Source organism: Aristolochia californica, unplaced genomic scaffold (assembly GCF_029961685.1).
Source record: "Aristolochia californica isolate CCGP_79_NKW_82.1479 unplaced genomic scaffold, dmAriCali1.0.hap1 SCAF_7, whole genome shotgun sequence".
NCBI classification, from domain to species: domain Eukaryota; kingdom Viridiplantae; phylum Streptophyta; class Magnoliopsida; order Piperales; family Aristolochiaceae; genus Aristolochia; species Aristolochia californica.
The window spans coordinates 4,974,633-4,994,373 of record NW_027182268.1 but is presented as its reverse complement, the minus strand read 5'-3'; the positions used below and the strand labels follow the sequence as shown (position 1 = coordinate 4,994,373).

Sequence of the window (19,741 nt, the reverse complement as noted above, 5' to 3'; positions counted from 1 at the left end):
TCGTGGTGGATGCTCTATTGAAATGAAAAGCAATATTACTTGATGACAATTCTAAGGAGATTCAAGAGAGTGAGTTGGTCATCATCGTTGTGCCAAGAAGAGTAAATTAGCCCAAAAAACATATTGCTCTAAGCTTCGTTACTGTGGAAGCACCAAGAAGATTGATGTAACTACCAAGAATATTATTTCCCATCCCCTGTCTTGAAACCAAAAAGGGAGACTATTGGGCACAATTTCCAATGTACCATCTACCTTGCATAGTGAATGGATCCTTTTGGCAAGATTTGAATGGTGGTTGTTGTCAATGGAAGGTTTGTTCCTGAAATTGGACCCATCATGCCCAAGGGTCACTCATGTCTCTAGAAAATCAGAAATTATGGTTGGGCCTGAACCAAAAGGATATCCAATCACTTCTAGTCACCAATGAAGATGAGTCATCAAAGTCCTCAAGTCCCAAAGCAAGATGGAGAATTCACCTTATGACATAAAAAATGTGTTTGTTGATTGCCACCATGACTATTGAAACAACGAATGGTGTCAGGATCACTGGGATATTCAAATAAAGAAGTAGGAATCCTAACCATCACTTTAGAGCGATGAAGAAGTTGTAACAACATAAGAGATGACCAGTCAAAGTATATGGCAATTTACCTAGCATAACCTATATCCCGGTAGGTAGATCATTAGACAAACTCACCCTTATACATATGATCTCGAAGGGTCTAGGGAGGTTCTGAGTTGTTGGGTGATGAAGGGACGACAATAAAATGAGGTTCTTTACTGCATGAGGTAACACATTCATAGGATCTTCGCTAAATGCAAACTCTTTAAGGAGATTTTTCCTCTTTTAAGCATCGACCGTACACACAAGTGGTATGGATTAGACTTCTTATAACTCAAACATGTCCACCAATAGTTGATACATCACTTGGACAACATATTCGTCTTCCTCCTTGACATTTAATAACTATGCTAGAAATTTTGAATTCTACAGAGTTGAATCGCTCCTCATAAAAGTAGTATATATCAAAGATAAGAGTAGGCATTTGTTGAGCAAACGCTACCTCTATTTGTGTAAAAAAAAAGAAAAAAAAAAGAGTGTGGAACACTTGCTTCAAAACTAGAAAACCAACTTGAAAACACAAAATGCTAGCTTACGCTACAACTTGCAGCACTTCGAAATATATCTAGACCAGCATGCAAATCAATGGTACAAGAGCTCAAAGGTCGACTTATGAATCAACCAATATTATTTTTGGATGGTTTCCATTCATGCAACAAAGATTTGAGAACCAAGATATTCCTACCACACTAGCTTGGGAAGATAGCTTAGCAACACCATCATGCCAAACCCAGGTGAATAATTGTACAAAGGTTAGAAGGTCACCTAACACTTACAAATGAAGGCAACAAAGAATGGAACTAGCTGTATGGCTATATTGAGGGTAAAGGGAGAGTCATAAGCTTGTTAGACCAATGGCAAAATCATGATGTTCTCCATTATTTTGATGATAACAGAATGGGCAGTTTGAAAGTATGTTGCTAACAGTGTTATAAGTGTTTGTTAGACAAATGCACTCCAACATAAATATTATGAGGTTGATGGAAAAAATCAAAACAAAAGAACAATCAATTAAGTTGTGAAGTTAAGACCAAATGTAAAAACTTATTGAAGATTGTTGTTGTGAAAAAGAACTTATACAAAAAAGAAGATTGAAGATTTGAAGACTAGAGTCCATGCATCATTAAAAAAATCTTAAGAACTCTAGCCATGTGAATGGATAACTAGAGAATTTTCAATTCTCAACTACAATTATGTTATGGAGCATTAAGACATTCATATTTTTAAAATCATACTCATAATCATCATATACATGTTATAGAATGGTTTTAGAATATAACATAAGTTTTCACTAAGTATAAACTTCATTTGAAACTCAAATCTTAGGCTTTTGTATCATACCCATCTTTGAATTCAAGGAAAAATATTAGGACATGCAATGTTTTCTAAAACCATATTTTTAGGATGCATATAAATAGTTTAGAAACTTTAAATCCATTATATCATGCTTAGAACTCAATTTTCGACTATTAATAATGGAGATGATTGATCATCCTCATAGTAGTAAGAGGTTGTTCACACTAAAAATTATCTTAGAAGTAAAAGGTTGATCGATCATCCTCACGCTTAGAAATTATCTTACTAGTGCAAGCGTAAGTGGTTTTTCACAACTAAAAATCAGATTCACAAATTTTTTTGTGGGACTTAGTACAGATCAAGTTGAAGCTACATAAGTTGGGCATTTTGTAGTGATTTTAAAGACCAATTGGGTGATTGTTTTACTTGTTTAGAAGGGGAATAATATCACTTATTTTCTAACAAAATGAAGCTATATGCTCTAGTTGGAGGAAGAGTGCCAAATGACATAATTTAGCTTTACATTATCTTCTTAGTTTTGTACGAAAATATTTTCGTTGTGAAATCTTATTCTAGTGTGCAATACTATAATTTTTTTTTTGTTTATTTTAACCTAATGCTACATAAGAATGAGAGCGCAGTCACCTAAAGCACCTTAATTTATCTTCCCACCATTTTTTATTTAAAACCTATCTTATTCTGTCTCTTTCGTCCTTCCTCTCTTCCTCTCTTCTCTCATAGTCTCCATACTTGTCCTTCTTCATCATGTCTTTGTAATTTAATAATTCCTATGTCACAAGATTGTTATGATCCTTCAGGGCCCAATATTGACTACGGTGCACAGTTAGTTTGGATTAGCATGGTATAAATAGATTTAATGACCTAGATTTCTACAAAGCATTTACACATTTAAGTCATCCTATATCATGCATTCTGCTATCAAAATTATTTTCCTTACCTATATTTTTTTAAAGCTACCTAACTTTCAAATTTGTGAAAATTTTATTAATTTCTATGGACAATAAAAATTTAATTTATGTTTTATTTGTTTAATAAATTGATTATTCATTATAAATTTCGTGTAATGCTTTCTCGCAGGAAGAAAGGGACCGTTTGTGTTGCCATAGGAAAACAAAACGACAAGAAAATCATTTTTTTACTAATGCTTTCATTGGAGAATTTCCTACTTGAAAATTTCTTTTTGATCAATTTTCTTGCATTTGTCCCATCGTAAGAAACAGTCAGAAAATTAGTTATGGTATTTGTATTTATGCTAGAAATAAATTATTTTTTTATAAATAATAAAAAAAAGTTAAAAGTAAGATGTAAGTGATCAAGAAGTACTATAGTGTTTCTGGGTATATTTTTCCTATTGTTTCATGTTGGAGCAATAGGAAGCTCATTTTTTTAAAGGTAAGCGGAATCAAGAAGAATCAAGAGAAAATATTTTCCATCCCCCAAAAAGGTAAAAATGCTAAAAAAATATCGGTCAGCAGGAAAATTTTCGTATGATATTTTTTTTCTACATCATCCTTTTGGCACAAACACACCCTAAATGATAGTCACATTTATTGCTCATCTCAATTTAATAGCAATTTAATTCAAACATAGATTTTACAGAACAACATATGATAAATTTTCATCATACTACAAAAATTAAAAAAAAAGAATTGGATGGGCCCATTAGGGTTTGTTTGGAACCCCATGGAAAAGAAAAAAAAAGAAAATGAGAATTTAACCATTATTATTCCCAAAAATAGTTAGTGAAAAATAGAATTTGATCATTATCTCATTCTCATTAACTATTTTTGAGAATAATAATAATCAAATTTTTTTTTTATTTTATTTTCTTTTTTAAAACCCAAAAAGATCAAAAGGATTTAAATTACATGTTCAGTTTGTGCATGATGGAATTTTATGCTTGGTTAATGTCATCATAATTGTTCATAACAATGACCCCAAAAAGATACTAGGGTTAAGTACTATCATGAAAAATCGATTTCTAAAGTAGATGAAATTATGATGGTATCATAAATAGAAATTTTCAAAATAATATTATAAAAAATATATATAAGATGGGGAAAGGAGTGCACAATTCCCCTACTCTTGTTCCATTACACAAATCTCGTAATCTTCTTCCTTAAAAAGGGGAAAAAGCGGCCCAACTTTTCTTTCTTTTTTCAAGATCTTTGAATAAAATCGCCCCTTGAAAAAGACCAATGGCTGTCCGAGGTAGACAAACGTTGTTGATGGTGAAAGAACTCCCTTAATATTTCATAGCACATGGCTGCCATTGGAATCCACTTAACATAGGCATTAAATGTCACACGATGCTAAGTTAAATTTGGAGGCAATTTTGGTACAACCACTCAAGCAAAACGGTCCAAACCGGGTCCATGTTCCGGTACTTTGGGACCCATCTTAAAAAAAAAGAAGATCCGGGTTGGATCATCTGAGTCATGTTGGGTCATCGTGATTCGGTGAGTCTACCCCCAATCTGATTATCCCGCGAGTGCTACAACCATGATTCGATCCGTCCGAACTTCCGACAACGGGGATTCTCTTTTTCCGGAGTCTCAATTCCCATGGATTGATTTTTCCCTCTCAAAAGATAAGAAAACGCGACTCGTCTCCGGCCCAAAAACCGGTAAACAAGCGACGCAGTAAAACTGGACCACGACGAAGTCGGGTTGCAAATCGTTGGGTTCATTTGTTTAACGACCAGGACTTTGGGCGGGGAGAGGAGAACTTGGACACGACTAAAACACCGCCATTTATGACCCCGCGAAATTGACCAACGGGTCCAGGCCGGGTCAAGTACGTTGTGTGAGCTCACTTTCTCCCGCCATTAACCAGCCGGTCGAGTAATCTATCCACCTACTAGAAATTACAAATTGTGACGCCCCAACTCCGGATGATGGGACCTTCAAGCTGCCGAATCCGCTAATACCTTCTACGTGGCACGACGTCATTGGATTCAGTTCAGGGGAATCTCTAGATGACGAAGAGTTCACGCTTTCCAACCCCGTGTCTGTCCAAGTTCGTACACGGCCTAACCTATAATTAATTCCTTATTTACAAAATTAATCTCTAATTAATGTTAGAGAGAGAGAGAGCGGAAAGTGGATTGTCTTGAATGCCTTCTCTCTCCTGGCTTTCTCTCTCCAAAACAAGCACCAACAGAAAAATACAAACCCGCTTTTTTTTTTTTTTTTGGGCCAAATTCTCATTCCCATTCCCAAATCCTATCATTTCGCCCTTTACTCGCTACTCACTCCAACCGAAGAAATTCCCCCGCTGGTCTTATTTCTCCTGCACCTCTCCTTCGCTCATCGCTACCATCATCATTATCAGCGTCGTGGTCTTCTTAGCGGTATTATTCGTCATCGTCATCATCGTCGGAGATGGAGTCGAGGGGCGGATACTTAGGCTGCTGAAACCCTTCCATGTGTACCGCCGCGGGCGAATTTGGGTTTTTTCAATTTTGGATGCATCTGGGGGGCAGGATAAATGCCCTTGAACGGGGATCTGGGCTTTAGCGGCTCTCTTCTTTTCGTTTTTGCTTTTCTGGTCGCCGGCTTTATTGTCAGGCGGAAATGGTGGACGGCTGCGGCGAGGAGGGAGGAGATCATGCGCCTGCTTGTCCTGGCCTCCGAGGAGTCAGCACGAGCGGAGCTTGAGGCGGCCAAGGAGTACGTAGAAGCGAGTACCGAGGTGCGGCATCAGTGCGCCATTTGTTACAGCCCCACCACCACGAGGTGCTCCCGATGCAAGGCTGTGCGCTACTGGTAAGTGATTTTGAGCAATTGTTTTCCCTTTTTTTTAGCGCTTTTACCTGTTTTTCTATTACGATTTTGGTGTTGATATGAATTGGGAGAAAATAGATGACATTGCATGGGGGTTGAGATTCTCGAAACAACTATTCACGGTGTGTGGTTTATGTAACAAAAAATTACTTTGAATTGCCTAGCGGTTAGAGTATCTATTGTAGCAAAAATGTTAACATTTAACAAGTTTCTGGGGAAAAGCTAATAATTTGTTGAAGGGACGCAGAGTGTACTGCATGGAGATTAAAAGAGAATTGAGATTAGTGTGCTTTATGGGGATAGGAAAATATTTTGTTTAGTTGATCTCTACGTAGTTTTAATCATCAAAGTTGAATCTTGTTCAAGGGTTAAGTTGATTTCCACGTAGTTCACTCAAAAAAGGGAACTTATCTCTTTGAGAAGTAATTATCATTAGGTCAATGCGTGTTGATAGATGGCCAAACACTATCCTATGATCAAAACCGGATTGATAAATGCATAATCAACAAATAAGTAGAAAGCATTTTTACAAAATGCATCTTTCAATGCTGTTTTACTTGCTTTTGCGTTTTTTTCTCTATAATTCTTAAACTATTTAGGTAAGGCAAATTTTGCATCTGTTCCCAGTTCCATGTGGAAAGGTTTGGTTACACAATGTAGCAATTTTTTCAAATATGGAGCAAAGTTGTGCATGGAAAATCTTTTTCTCTTCTTGCAAACTATGTTTGAGAAGTGTGGAGTGAAAATCAATTAACATGTCACTTGAGGTCTTTTTAATAGAGAGGTCAGGTGATGCCCTACAAGGATGGGCCAATAACCAATGACAAATATATATTGCATTTGAGTTACTGATATTTTTTTATCTATTTCTCTGTGACTATAAGTTTGCTTTCACTTTCTTTTTGGTTTTTTCTTTCTTGTTTTACGATATATACAAAAATTGTTAGTTTGACCTATATGGAAGGCTTAATAACTACAATCAATCAAAAGTACAATTCTTAGGCTTGCGTATTCTCATATTTGAGCTTGGCCTTAGCTTTCAAATTCAGGATCAGTAACCTACTTAAGAAGCTTGGTTCAGTTTAGATTCAGATAAGCTTGAAGTGACCTCGAAATTATTTTCAGGCTTGGGATGTGCTTGTACAATTGGAAGCTCAGCTAAGATTTTCTGGCATTCATGTTGCTTATGTTGTGAGTATCTATTATTTCGGTCCTAGAATATAATTTTTCAATTTCTGATTGAATGAGTGCAGTTCTGGGAAATGTCAAATTATTCACTGGAGGCAAGGTCACAAGGAAGAATGTCAGCCTCCACCAACAATTATAGAGTTAGATAGTCTGGAAAGGAACTCAGAATTCATATCAGAGAACTCACCGGCAGAGGAACCTGAAACAGACGAAAATTACTTGGATACAGAATGTGGTGCTCATCCCAAGCCATTGGACACTGAATCTCAAGCCTCATTCAAATCAAATAATACATTTGAAGATTTGGGCAGACAGGATGACTCCAAAGTTGAGGTTAAGTCTCTTCCAGATTCTTTTGAAACAGACTCTTCCAGCTTCTTGTCATCAAGTAGCTGCTCTACATCAGATCCACGGATGGAATCATGGGCTGAAGTTCTGGCTGCTGGGAGTCATGTCTCTAAAGCTTCTTCCATATTAATAAGACAACCTACTTCCATTGATCATGCTGGTGGTGTTCATGACACCAAAGTAACCGAATCTGAGTCATCTGATTCCTTCTCTACTTTATTCTCGGTAAATAGTGTATCTAGTTCAAGTAAGCTCAAGCAGACAAAACCCTCATGTAGTACAAGTAGTTCTTCGTCAACAAGCTCAAACAGCTTTGATGAGTTTCAAATTGATGAATCCAAAGTCCCACACAAAAAAGTGAATGCAGTCTCTGAGTCATGTTGGACCCAAACGCTTGGAAAAGTTGATTTGTCTCAGCCTGATTCCAAGTCTCTTCTTCGGTTCTCATTTAACTTGTCAGCTCAAGCAGTTCGCTCTGATACTTGTATCTTGGAAGATCCATATATGCATAGTTCTAAGGATGATAAAGCTGACTCATTGAAGGATTTGCCTGTAAATGATCAGCTTAGATCAAGTTCTCGAAATGAAAAGTCTGTACCTGCAAAGGAGTTTGCTACAAGTGATACACATAGATCCAACTTTCAGAAAGAAAAGCTTGTCCCTTTGAAAAAGGTTGCCACAGATGATAGTTATGAATTGAGCTTTAAAGTTGAAAAGCCTGCACAATTGAAAGAATTAGGCACTGGCAGCGATGGTAAGAGATTGAGGCCTCAGAGTGGAAAGCCTGTGTCAACAAAAGCATCTGTCAAAGACCTTTCCCCTCGCACTGAACCACCACTTTCAAATTCTGAAAGGTCTGCTTCCACAGCCAGTGAGAAGAATGAAGAAGAGCGGCTGCTTAAGTCAAGAGGGCAGAGATCTTTATCATTTGAATCTTCAGCTGATCAGCACCTACCATCCGAGGTTGGAAGTTGTTCGTTTTCAAGTGTTTCATCTTCAAAAGTTGAAAAAGTTAATGCCAGCCCTGCAGTATTATCCGACATTGTCATTCCTAGCCTTCATGGTGCTAATGTCTTGAAGTCCTCTATGCGGAAAGTAGTTCAGCAGTTCAGATCATCAAAGCTTTCAAAGAATTGCAACCTGTCACCATTGGGAAGTGAGACTACTGGAAATTACAATAACAAGGTTTTACATCCTCTCTGTTATGTTTCTGTTCACCGCTACCTTGTAGAGCCTTTAGAGTCATTTTTTCTATAAAATGATGGGATGTTGGAGCTGTTCTATAAAATTTAAGACATAAATGTTATAGTCTGTTGATATCCTCTGGGATTGATCTATTCTTGTATCCGCAGATGCTCTCTCGTTATGACCTATTCACTAAGCTCTGCAGTTGGGACAAAGTGGAGCTCCGACCTTGTGGCCTGATAAACTGCGGCAACAGGTAAAATGCGTAAACATCATTTTAGTGGCATGATTTTTTTTATAAATGTATCGTCGGAAAAATGGTTATACCTTTTGACCTCTTTATTTTTTGTTCATTTTTGTAAAGTAAGATAGTGCTGGCTTATGTTAAGATATATTGCTGATTTTGTGAAATGTCTTTTTCTTTTGGTATCTTGACACCCTAAAAAATTGAGCTATCAGAATGCTGAGATTAATTCAAGAGACCATGATCTCTCTTATCTTTTAGCCTCACTAAAATCCCATTAAAGCTAAAATCCTCTACTGTAATAAATATTCCTTTTAGATGACTCTTTGACTCCCTTCGTTATCATTCTATTATTGTAACAAAGTCTAGCATAAATTTGTTTCTGTCCACTTACCAGTGCGCACTATCTATTAATTCTTTTTACCAACTCGTGTATACTTACTATGAGTTTTCATCAAATCTAACTCCTTGCAGAAATAATTTCGGGTGAATACTTTTTGTCTTTCTCTTTACCTTCTTAGGAATATGGTTTTATGAATTCTTTTCTAGGTTTGGTTGCTAGTACATATAACATTTTGAACTCTCTGCAGCTGTTATGCTAATGCTGTGCTCCAGTGCCTTGCATTTACACGACCTATTACTGCTTATCTTCTGCAAGGGTTCCATTCTAAAGCATGTAAATATCTAATGTCTTCGCTGGTTTCTTCTACATCTATTGTCTTTCTGTTGGTTATTCTATTTGTTTAGTTTAATTCCGATGCTTCTGTTGTTTCCCTCTTCAGGCACTAAGAAAGAGTGGTGTTTTACATGTGAGTTTGAGAGCCTGCTTTTGAAGGCGAAAGAGGGGAAATCTCCTCTTTCTCCAGTTGGGGTCCTGTCTCAGATTAATCTTGGCCATGGAAAAGAAGAAGACGCTCATGAATTTTTAAGGTGGCTTTATTTCTGGTCTTCGTCTTCAGTCTTCTGAAACTGTTGACAATTTGTAATCAAATAAATGAATGACTTTGGCAGGTATGTTATTGATGCAATGCAATCTGCCTGTCTAAAAGAGACTGGAGCTAATGCCATGAGTCCAATGGCAGAAGAAACCACACTTATCCAATTGACTTTTGGTGGTTACCTTAAGTCAAAGGTAGTTGATCACCCCCCTCCCTCTAAGTCTGTGTTTATCAGTGTATACACAGCACATATACATAGAATTAACAGATAGCGTTTGCCTTTACATTGAGCTGAATGGGCGATAGAAACTGGTTGATTCTAAATGCAGATAAAGTGCATGAGATGCCTGGGCAAGTCTGAGCGTTGTGAAAGGATGATGGATCTGACTGTGGAGATTGATGGAGATATTGCAACTCTTGAAGAAGCACTGCATAAGTTTACCTCCACAGAAACTTTGGAAGGAGAAAACAAGTATCACTGTAGTAGGTGTGTTCATGTTTTTTCCGTGTTTTGATGATATAAAAGAGACAATGTTTTATTGTTTTCATAAAACTGCATATCTACCCAGACTTATCAAGTTCTCTTTCTGTCAGATGCAAATCCTATGAAAGGGCCAAGAAGAAGTTGACAATTTTGGAGGCCCCTAATGTTCTGACAATTGCTTTAAAGCGCTTCCAGGTCTCATTTAAGATTTAAATTTCGCATTTGGATTTAATTTGGTTTGAGGATTCATATTTTCTTACTCTCTTACAGTCTGGAAAATTTGGCAAGCTCAACAAAATGGTTAAGTTCCCTGAAGTTCTGGATTTGGCACCGTATATGAGTAGTACAAGTGACAGATCACCTATTTACAGGCTCTATGCAGTTGTCGTTCATTTGGATATTATGAATGCAGCATTTTCTGGTCACTACATCTGTTATGTGAAGAATATCCAGGGGAAGTGGTTCAAGATTGATGACAGCGTGGTACTTATTCTCTATTCCAAAATCTATTTGAGTTGCTTTTTGTTTGAATTATCTGCTTGTTGAAAGTTTTAGTGGGTTCTTAGTTTACTGGTGAGGTTGATGAGAGGAACTAAACTGGAAGATATAACGTTTTGTCACAATGACTTGTTCCCAGGAGATTTTTGGGACATGAGGAGGATTTTCAGTGCTTGTTTTGAGAGTTGTGGAAACTGTGGTATAGTTTGTGAAGCCTGATGAGTGGGAGGTCCAACAGTCATGAGATCTACCAAAATGAGTTCCACTTATATCACCTCTTAGGGGTGCTTGACATATTAAAACCAGCCTTATTTGTAGGAATTTCCTGTAGCTCTTTGGTAGATGCCTCACACACACACACACATATATATATATACCTGAAAGAAACATGCAAAAAATTGCTCTACGTTTAATACCATTTTTCATGTATCTAACGTTTGACATGTTTAGGTGAAAACCGTGGAGCCTGATAGAGTTTTATCTAAAGGAGCTTATATGCTTCTTTATGCAAGGTAAACTGGTTTACACGATAATCACTCTTCACTCATCTGCCTTCTTTGGCTTTTCAGTCCAACTAATAAAGTAGCAACTATTTTGTCAGGGTCTCACCCCGTAGGCCAAGTTTGATAAGGAATTCAATGGCCCATGATTCAAAAACTAGGAAAACCACGTATACGTTACCAATTCCTTCAAGCCATGGTGAAAAGATTTCTTCCAAGGCCAAATCCAGTCTTTCTTCAGGCCGATGGTATGATCAGTACTGGACAGCTGCAGACGGGCCTGCTAACTTGGGATCTCCTGATTCGTTTGACAGAAGGTCCCACCCAGAGCACTGGATGCCTAGGGTGGATTCGTCAAGCGATAGCTCTTCTCTTTTCAGTTGTTCAGACGAAGGATCTTGCAGTACGGATAGCACTAGGGACTCCTTAAGTATAGATGATTGCTCCGAATATATATTTGGTAGCCCCTTCAGGGGTGCGGATGAATCAGAGGTATGGTCTTCTGCTTTAGCATCTTCGGATTCAAGTTGTTCAGACCGAAGAGAGGGAAGATCTCCGTATTTGTATTCCCACAGTAGTAAAGAGAGTAGGAAAATAGGAGATAACTGTAGCAGTAGTGAGACGGACAGGGATGTTGTAGCTGGGGTGAACCCTCGTGACTACGACTCTGGTGTAACATTGAGGAGATCTAGAGATAGAATACAAACATCATATTATTAAAAGGGTTTTTATGTATACTCATTTTCTTATGTTCTTTCTCAAGTCGAAGATGGTACACAACTCTGCATTGCCAATGGAAGAAAGGGGGAGGGTGGTAAGCAACCAAATAAAAATATAATATAATTATATATATATATATATAATATATTCCAAAATTTTATATATTATAAAAAAATATTAATTATAATATTTAAATTTAGTTTTACATTTTTTATACATATGTTTTATCCTATTAATATGTTTTAGAATTTTATATTACCACATTTTGTTTTAAAAATATTTTGATTCCTATAAATTTTAAACTACTTCTTTTGATTGTTCATTAAACCTTCTCTCCCTAACCCCCCATCTCGTCGATAACACTAAAAATCAATGCCTTACAATAGAAATTATCGTGTAATGCTTGTAATTTCATATAACTAAACATTTTTTTAACATAAACAAATATAAATTTATATTATATTTATATTTATAAAACAAAGGGTTTTAAATCCCATATATTTACACCACTATCTTAACAAGAATTTTAAAATCCATTTGAGTTTAAGAATTTTTAAAATAGTTAAAATAAAAATTAGGTCAATTAATATTACACGACTATCTTGATTTATGGATCTTTCTGTTCAAGAAATAAGAGAATCGAGTCATTTCTTCTTACTTTTTTTTCAAATTCGATAAGCCGAGGCTCGACTAAGTGGATTGTGCTACCTTTTCCACAATTGATACAAGAACCCATCTTAAAAGAAAAGAAAAAAAAAAAATTATCTGCATTCAACCAGATTAACTGAATTTGCCAGAGCTTCGAAATGGAAAGAAGCAGGGATGAGTCACCAACATCACACTACTGATCACCAACACATGAGTATTACCATCTTTGCATGACATCGAGTTGCAGTTTTCTTCCCACACTTGAGTGCATCGACGTTTATTGCAAAGAGCCAAAGATGTATTGGGAACAACTTGGAGGTTCAAATGTAAACATGTTTGGTCATCCTTCTAAGGGTCCACATTGGGGTTGGTCACGACTCAAAAAGTCTCACATTTTGATCATTATGAAAGGAGGAATTAGTAGAAAATAGGTGCCCCCAAGTGTGACTGATGGTTAAAAAGATGGTTGAACCACAAAAGCCACCCTCTCTTTCCTTTTCTTCCCAATACAAGCAACCAATTTAGCATTATCCATTCCATTAATGATATTTTTAATTTTTATATATATATATAGAGAGAGAGAGAGACTTTGAAAGCATGAGCCATAAAAGCACTTGCCCTAGTTAGCATGTATTTTGACTACCTTATTTACATTTTATTAAAGGGTGTGTGCAATTATCAATACTTAAAATTTTAATTTTTCCAAAAACTAACAAAAATTCTCCTCTAGGGTTTATACAATATGCCAACAATTTCAAAGGCTTGTGATACCGGTATTAAATACTTGAATCCCGATATATTAACTGATCAAATTTCAACCACCTTGAGCCTTAGGGCTAAAACTCAACCGGGCGGGAGCCCTAATCGACTATAAAGCAATTGTAGTAGAGACCAAAAATTTTAAATTTTAAATTAAAATGAGAATCAAACTATAAACTCTAATATACAAAACATATTACGATTAGGTATTTGTGAGGCGTTATTTTCCTACGGGTTAATACGTAGGACTACCTTTTGGTGGTTGAACCCAAGACCTCATACTAGAAAACCCGCATCTCAAGTCGTAATATCGACGTGTATTTGATCAAGCTTCAAAGTAAAACGATTAGAAATAAAAAAAAAATACAAGATTATGATTTGATTTGAGTTTTGAAAGGGAATTTGTCTTGATCTAATGGTTCATGAAGTGCAAAATTTTCTCTCCCCACTTGTACCATGTTTTGACTAATCTCTATTTATCAAATGGCCATAGAAGAGTGGACACCCTCTTTTTTCAAACAACCACGTTTGACAAGTGCAAAGGCGAGACGTGGGGCCCATCCTGTACTCTTATCACTCGCTCTCTGACGCCTCTCTTTGTTTTCTTGGTCTGTAATGTGAGAGCTTTGTAAGAGAATAACTTTGTTTTATCACCGAGTCTTGCTTGCTTCTCACAATAAAAAAAAAAAAATTCCAACTATCATCGGAGCCCCCTCCGGTGACGGCTTAATTTGCTCGACTGTTTCTCCCCAACCAATCATTACATGTCCGCGTCTACTTCCCTCTCCAAAACGAAAACCCTGAAAACCATCAGGGACCCACAATCAACCAACGGATGCGATTCATCCTCACTTTCTAATCCAACTAAAAAGTGGGCCCCCACAACCACGGACAGAATTCAAGATCGGCCGCAATGAAAGAGCACGTAACGTGTCACCTAAAAAACTCACCCGTTTTCATGATCATCAAATCTTTTCGTCAAAGGGTGTGGGCGATTCCAGATATCCCTTTTAAGCAATCGCCAGGCCGAAAGTAGCGGGCAAGAGCCAAGAGCCAAGAGGGTGCCCCCCCCCCCCTCTTCTTCTGTAGGGACGGACACTGGGACACTTCTCTCTCTCTCTCTAGAGAGAGAAAGGGAGAAGACAAGAGCAGACATCTTGTCGCTTTCAATCGACACGGTCGGGGTAAAGAAACTTTGCATCATTCTCGCTCATTTCAAAACATGGAAAAAAATTAAAGGCGAGGCGGTGACGCCGGCCTCGTCTCTGCGGGACCCACCATTCCTCTTCTTCTCCTTCAGATCTCAGGTGGGCCCAATGTGGGGATGAACAGTTGTTTGAAGGCTTTAAGATGTCTTGGCCTTTTGGCAAACGTGCAGACTGTAAAAGGGCCCACTGAAATCAATGTGGCTCGTTGGAATTGGTGGGACCAAAGGGGTGGAGAGGCGTATTCGTGTTGTGAATGTCCCCGACTCCAGTTATAAAATCCCACTCGGTCTCTAACAAACAAAAGTCCTCTTCTTTCTCTCAATCTGACTCCGTCTCTATTTCTGATTTCCTCCGCTTATCTCTATCTATTTCTCCTCTCTTTCTTTGTCTTCCGCAATTTTGTTTATTTTATTCTGAGGTGGTCTGCTCTGCTCTGCTCTGCGCTTTCTTCCTTTGTGGTGGTTATATTTGTTTGAGGATCCAATTCGTAATGAAGGCTGAGTATGAAGACGAGCGGAGACGAGAATGCCAGACCTCCGAGGAAGACGACACCCGCAGCAGCGGTGGCTCCAAGAAGTCCAAGCAGATCACCACCGCCACCGCCACCAGCGCCGACGGTGCCACCATCGAGGTCGTCCGCCGGCCCAGGGGGCGCCCGCCTGGTTCTAAGAACAAGCCCAAGCCGCCTATTATCATCACCCGTGAAGCCGAGTCGGCGATGCGACCTCACGTTCTGGAGGTCCCGGGCGGTCAGGATGTCGTCCAGGCTATCACCCAGTACGCGCGGCGGAAAAGCATCGGACTTTGTCTTCTCGCCGGTAGCGGCACCGTCGCCAACGTGACCCTTCGCCAACCCGGTCCCACTCCCGGACCTACTGTTACCTTTCATGGTCGGTTCGAGATTCTCTCCATCTCCGCCACATTCCTCCCCCCGTCCTGCTCGCTCTCCTCCGTTTCCAACGGTTTCGCCATCTCCCTCGCCGGCGCCCAGGGTCAAATTGTGGGCGGCTCCGTCGTTGGCTCGCTTCTCGCAGTCGGGACAGTCGTCGTGGTCGCGGCCGTTTTTGGAAGCCCCACCTACCACAGGCTCTCGGTGGAAGACGAGATTTCTGGGCCACCGGCAGCGCTCTCCCCGCCGGAGACGACCCATCATCAGCAACAGCATCAGCATCAGCATCAGCAGTCTCATCAGCATCAGCCTCCGGCGGAGAGCTGTGGAATGTCACTGTACAGTTGCCATTTGCCCTCTGATGTGATATGGGCTCCCACCCCTCGTCCGCAGCAGCCACCCCCGCCATACTGAAGAGGTTTGGGATTTGGATTTGGTGCATGTATGTTACTGGGTTAGGTTAGCTTACATACTTCAGTCTAGCTGATACAATTTTCTTGTTAGATTTGTTTAACTTTGTTACAGGTTGTAAAAAGAGGCCATATCCATATCCATGTTCATTACTGGTTTAGTGTTGTTTAAGCTTCTCAAAGTTCAGACCTTTGGTTTGACGATCCATGAGAATCTAAAGAACTCAGGAAGAAGACTGTGCCTATTCTGGCAGTTCCCATTGTGATAGTTTTTGCCTTAGATTTGTATGGATAAAGTTTCTGATTACAGCCATGCCTTCTGAAGTAGAAAGCTAATCTTCCCCTGTAATGGGTTTTAGCCTTCCGAAGGAAGCCATTTGTTGTCTAGAAAACGGAGCAGTCTCTCCACCCTTTTGCGGGTTTCTAACTTTAAGACTTCGAATAGAAATTGTTGCAGGAAAGCTACTTGTAAAAGTAAGCTTTGATTCGAAAAGATCGTCTCCTTCGCAGTGGAGATATTGCTTCGACTGAATTCAGTTCTACAGAGTTGGCGATAGTTTACAAATATCTGAAAGACTGAGAAGCTTCTTCTTTAAGACTAATCAGTGACATGTAAAAAGGGGCTTTCTTCTGTATAAAGGAAATGGTTAATGCTTGACCTGGTTCAAACTCGTCACGTCTTCTGCCCTCAATGGAACCAGTAGTTTCTTCAAGAGAAACTGTTCCCCTTCCAGTTTCTTCTTTTTCCTGCCTTGGTTAACTTGGCTGCTAAAAAAGAGAGTAGGGCTTCTGAAAGACTAGTCATAGTCGTCTATTCCCTCTTTAATATGGATTATCTTCAAGGTCAATCACTTCCGATCTCTCTCTCTCTCCTCCCATGATATTTTGGGTATTGGGATGTGCCTTGGAGTTTAAGCCCACATCCACGTCTCTGAAAAACACTGCACCAGCCGACGTGAATGCGACTCTCTCTCTCGGCTTCTCGAACTTGTGAGCGAATGTATCCGTTTACAAAACGACTAGACCAAAGAAAAAAAGTGTCTGAATTCTGAGTTCTGATTACTGGTTAGGGTTTTACCAGCTGTGCAGTACTGCAGGACCGCTGCAGGGAAGAGCGAGATGCTCACGCGAGCACCTTTTTCTTTATCTTTTTTCTCTTTCTCTTTCTTCTCTTTCCTTCTTTTCTTCTCTTCCAGCTTTCCTTTCCCCTCTAGAGAAACAAAGAGAAAGAGAGTACATTTCCATTCGTCGAACGAAACACGCTTTTCTTAGACGTACTGCGCCTTCTTCTTCCTAGATCTGCTAAAAGCAATTTCCCGTGCTCGAGTTGAAATCACTTGCATTCTCTTCCTGGGGTTCGTCGTTTCCCTCCTCCGCTCTCTCTCTCTCACCGTCTTCGTACAGCGAGAGTTATTGTGAAAGAAGAAAATGCGAAAGAACTAGAGAGAGAGAGAGAGAGAGAGAGAGAAAAAGAGAGTTCCTGCTATCCTCTGGTTACGGTTAAAATGCTTTTTTGCTCGCCTGCTACTTTCCAGGGATGGAAAAGAGTTGGTCGCCAGCAGCAGAGCTTCCCGAGTTGACATCCCCTATCTCGTGGGTCCCCTCTAAAATCCTGAGCCCTGATCGATGAACTGGCATTCACTGTATCTGTTTTCTGATCCTATCTCTTATCTTCTGCTTCAGGGAAGATGGAGACTCTGCAAGTTGGATTCACATGCGTTCTGGAGTCCCAAGTCGCCATTGATGGGTCTTGAATCCGGGTGGATTGAAGGGATTGGATTGAGTTGATGATCCCCTTGTTGTACTCTGCGTTTGGGATCTCTCTTCGTTTCGCATTTATTTTCGTAATCTCTTCTAGGGAAGAAAGATTACAAGATTGCAGAGATTACTGGCCATATGAAGCATTAATGAACCCCGCTTGCTGCATTTAAACCAAACGAGAGGATTTACCTGGATAAAATCTTTTACTACATCAATGTGAATTGTGAGCGAATGGATTCTGAATTCGAAGCACGCAGAGAGCCCTGAAGGGTCTCTAATCTTCCATTAAGTTTGGAATCTCGTCGAGCTAATCACGTCTAATACTAACCAGTATTAGACGGTTAAGAATTTTTTTATATGAAATAAACATAAAGCTAAAAAATCATGAAAAACATCTAAGGGAAACCTACTTGCTTAAGCCAAAAAATTAAAGGTGATGCTCCCCTTCATATGAGGTAGCTGAAGGGGGCTTATCTTCCCATAGATTAGTAAATTTCGACCATTCATGCACTAAAGAACAAAACATATGAGAATCATAATAACATTTTTGTACCTAAATTTAAGAGCAGTAAGAACAAGTCAGTGGCAGATTCAACTAGCCAGTCTTAAGTTTAGTTTTGGGACTTCATTAAACAAGATTATTAAACGAGGATACTTCACTTTTACTGTTAAAAGTAATTTTTCAGCTTAACTGTAGCTTTTGCTCTCACCTTGTCTCTCCAATCTTCTATCTGAGTCTTTCATTTTTTCTTTTCTTCTCGAAACACTTCAAAAAGAGAACTACAGCTATAGTAGAAATCCAACCCTTACCTGTCATCAAAGCGATGCCTTGCTTCAAACTGAAGAAAAGAATGAGAAAGAAGCTTAAATTTGTTTTGTGAAGAAGTCGGTGTAGTTAAGTTAAGTAGGGGCTTCAAAGGGAAGACGACTTCTAGCCCGAAATAAGTAATGCGGTCGCCCGGAGTAGTCTCCAGGCACTAATCTGATTTGCTTGTTGCAATTCAAGCAAGGCTGAGAAGCAGTGCAAGTTGAGAAAAACTAAACTCTTTGGACGATGGTTTTATTTTCTGAGACGGGACAAGGACGAAGAGGGTTTAGTTTTACTTGAAATCTTACAAGTGGAAGAAGCAGCTTTCTCTGTAATGCGGAGGAAAATCATCTTTTGTTGTGTTTCTGAAACGATCTACTTTTAGTTCTACTTTTAGTTCTACTTTTAGTTTTTATGGGTTTCCCATTTATCTCTGTCTGCTTGTTTCCATTTCAAATGTCTGAAAGCATCCAAATAAGATCTTAGTCCCCCTTTTTTCTGTTGTGCGTAGAAGCATGATTATGCTTGGGTGACTTTAAAAGTTAAGATCACATTCTGAAATTCTTCACAGATAATACCAATTTTTAAATTTTTTCAATGGGTTCAAACTTTATAGTACTTTCAGCATAGTAAATGATATCCAGTTCTTCTGTTCGACCCAGATGGCGCGCTGGGGAAGAACCAGTCTCTTCCTTGTACTCTCCTTCCATAACTGCAAATGTACTTGAAATTGAAATTTTAATGGAGGAGGCAAGAGAGAAAAGAACAGGGGACCCGTTTGACCAGATTAAATGCTTGAGAAAATGTCAAATCAAACCTCATCTCATTATTCAGAAACCCACTTGCACAGCGTCCACTGTCCAGTACTCAAAACCACTCCGACTGTACATTTTTCTGGATTGCGGAAGTTCCGGCGGAGGCCATTGACTTCAGACCCATTTGTTGAAGTCTGAACTGTCGGCCAACAAAGATGAAGCAAAATGGGTGAATTGAAATGGCGGATGTGAGAGATGGATGATGGATGGATAGTCCATTCTTTCTTGGGTTGCGAACAGGATTGGAAGGGTGGAAGGTCAGAAAGTGAAGAAGACGAGCACAAATTATAGACATGGAGGTCCGAACCGTAAATAGTTGGATAAGAGTGGGTGATAATAGAAGGCCTGATGTGTCTCTTGAGAATCCGAGTTAAGCCGGTGGAGTAGAGTCAACAACACGAATCCCAAAATGGAATGGACCCCAGGGATTACTTCCAATTTGGGTGACAGGGATTGACAGATCCGGATCCGGTTCAATGCACTCGACCCTTGCCGCCAAAAACGGAAACAAACGCTGCCTGGCTTCTAACTTTGTAGGGCCTGAAAATTGTCCAAGTGGGAACGAGTCTGGTCTAGAATGATTCACCCCCTTGGATAAAGATGTTGACTCCGGC

At 39.2% G+C, this 19,741-nt stretch overlaps 2 protein-coding genes across 2 annotated transcripts; both read left to right on the top strand.

The window, feature by feature from the left end:
* The first annotated feature begins 5,146 nt into the window (after window positions 1–5,146).
* On the top strand, window positions 5,147–11,844 carry LOC137936603 (ubiquitin carboxyl-terminal hydrolase 17-like). Its single transcript, XM_068781382.1, has 11 exons — window positions 5,147–5,706; window positions 6,978–8,445; window positions 8,613–8,701; window positions 9,280–9,365; window positions 9,472–9,619; window positions 9,701–9,821; window positions 9,957–10,114; window positions 10,222–10,306; window positions 10,382–10,594; window positions 11,060–11,121; window positions 11,211–11,844. Exons 1-11 carry the CDS (start codon window positions 5,429–5,431, stop codon window positions 11,827–11,829), a joined length of 3,327 nt encoding a protein of 1,108 aa, XP_068637483.1. The 5' UTR covers window positions 5,147–5,428; the 3' UTR covers window positions 11,830–11,844.
* A 2,929-nt stretch (window positions 11,845–14,773) lies between these two features.
* On the top strand, window positions 14,774–16,360 carry LOC137936908 (AT-hook motif nuclear-localized protein 17-like). Its single transcript, XM_068781873.1, has one exon. The coding sequence runs from the start codon at window positions 14,935–14,937 to the stop codon at window positions 15,745–15,747; it is 813 nt and encodes a 270-aa protein (XP_068637974.1). The 5' UTR covers window positions 14,774–14,934; the 3' UTR covers window positions 15,748–16,360.
* Window positions 16,361–19,741: the final 3,381 nt, after the last annotated feature.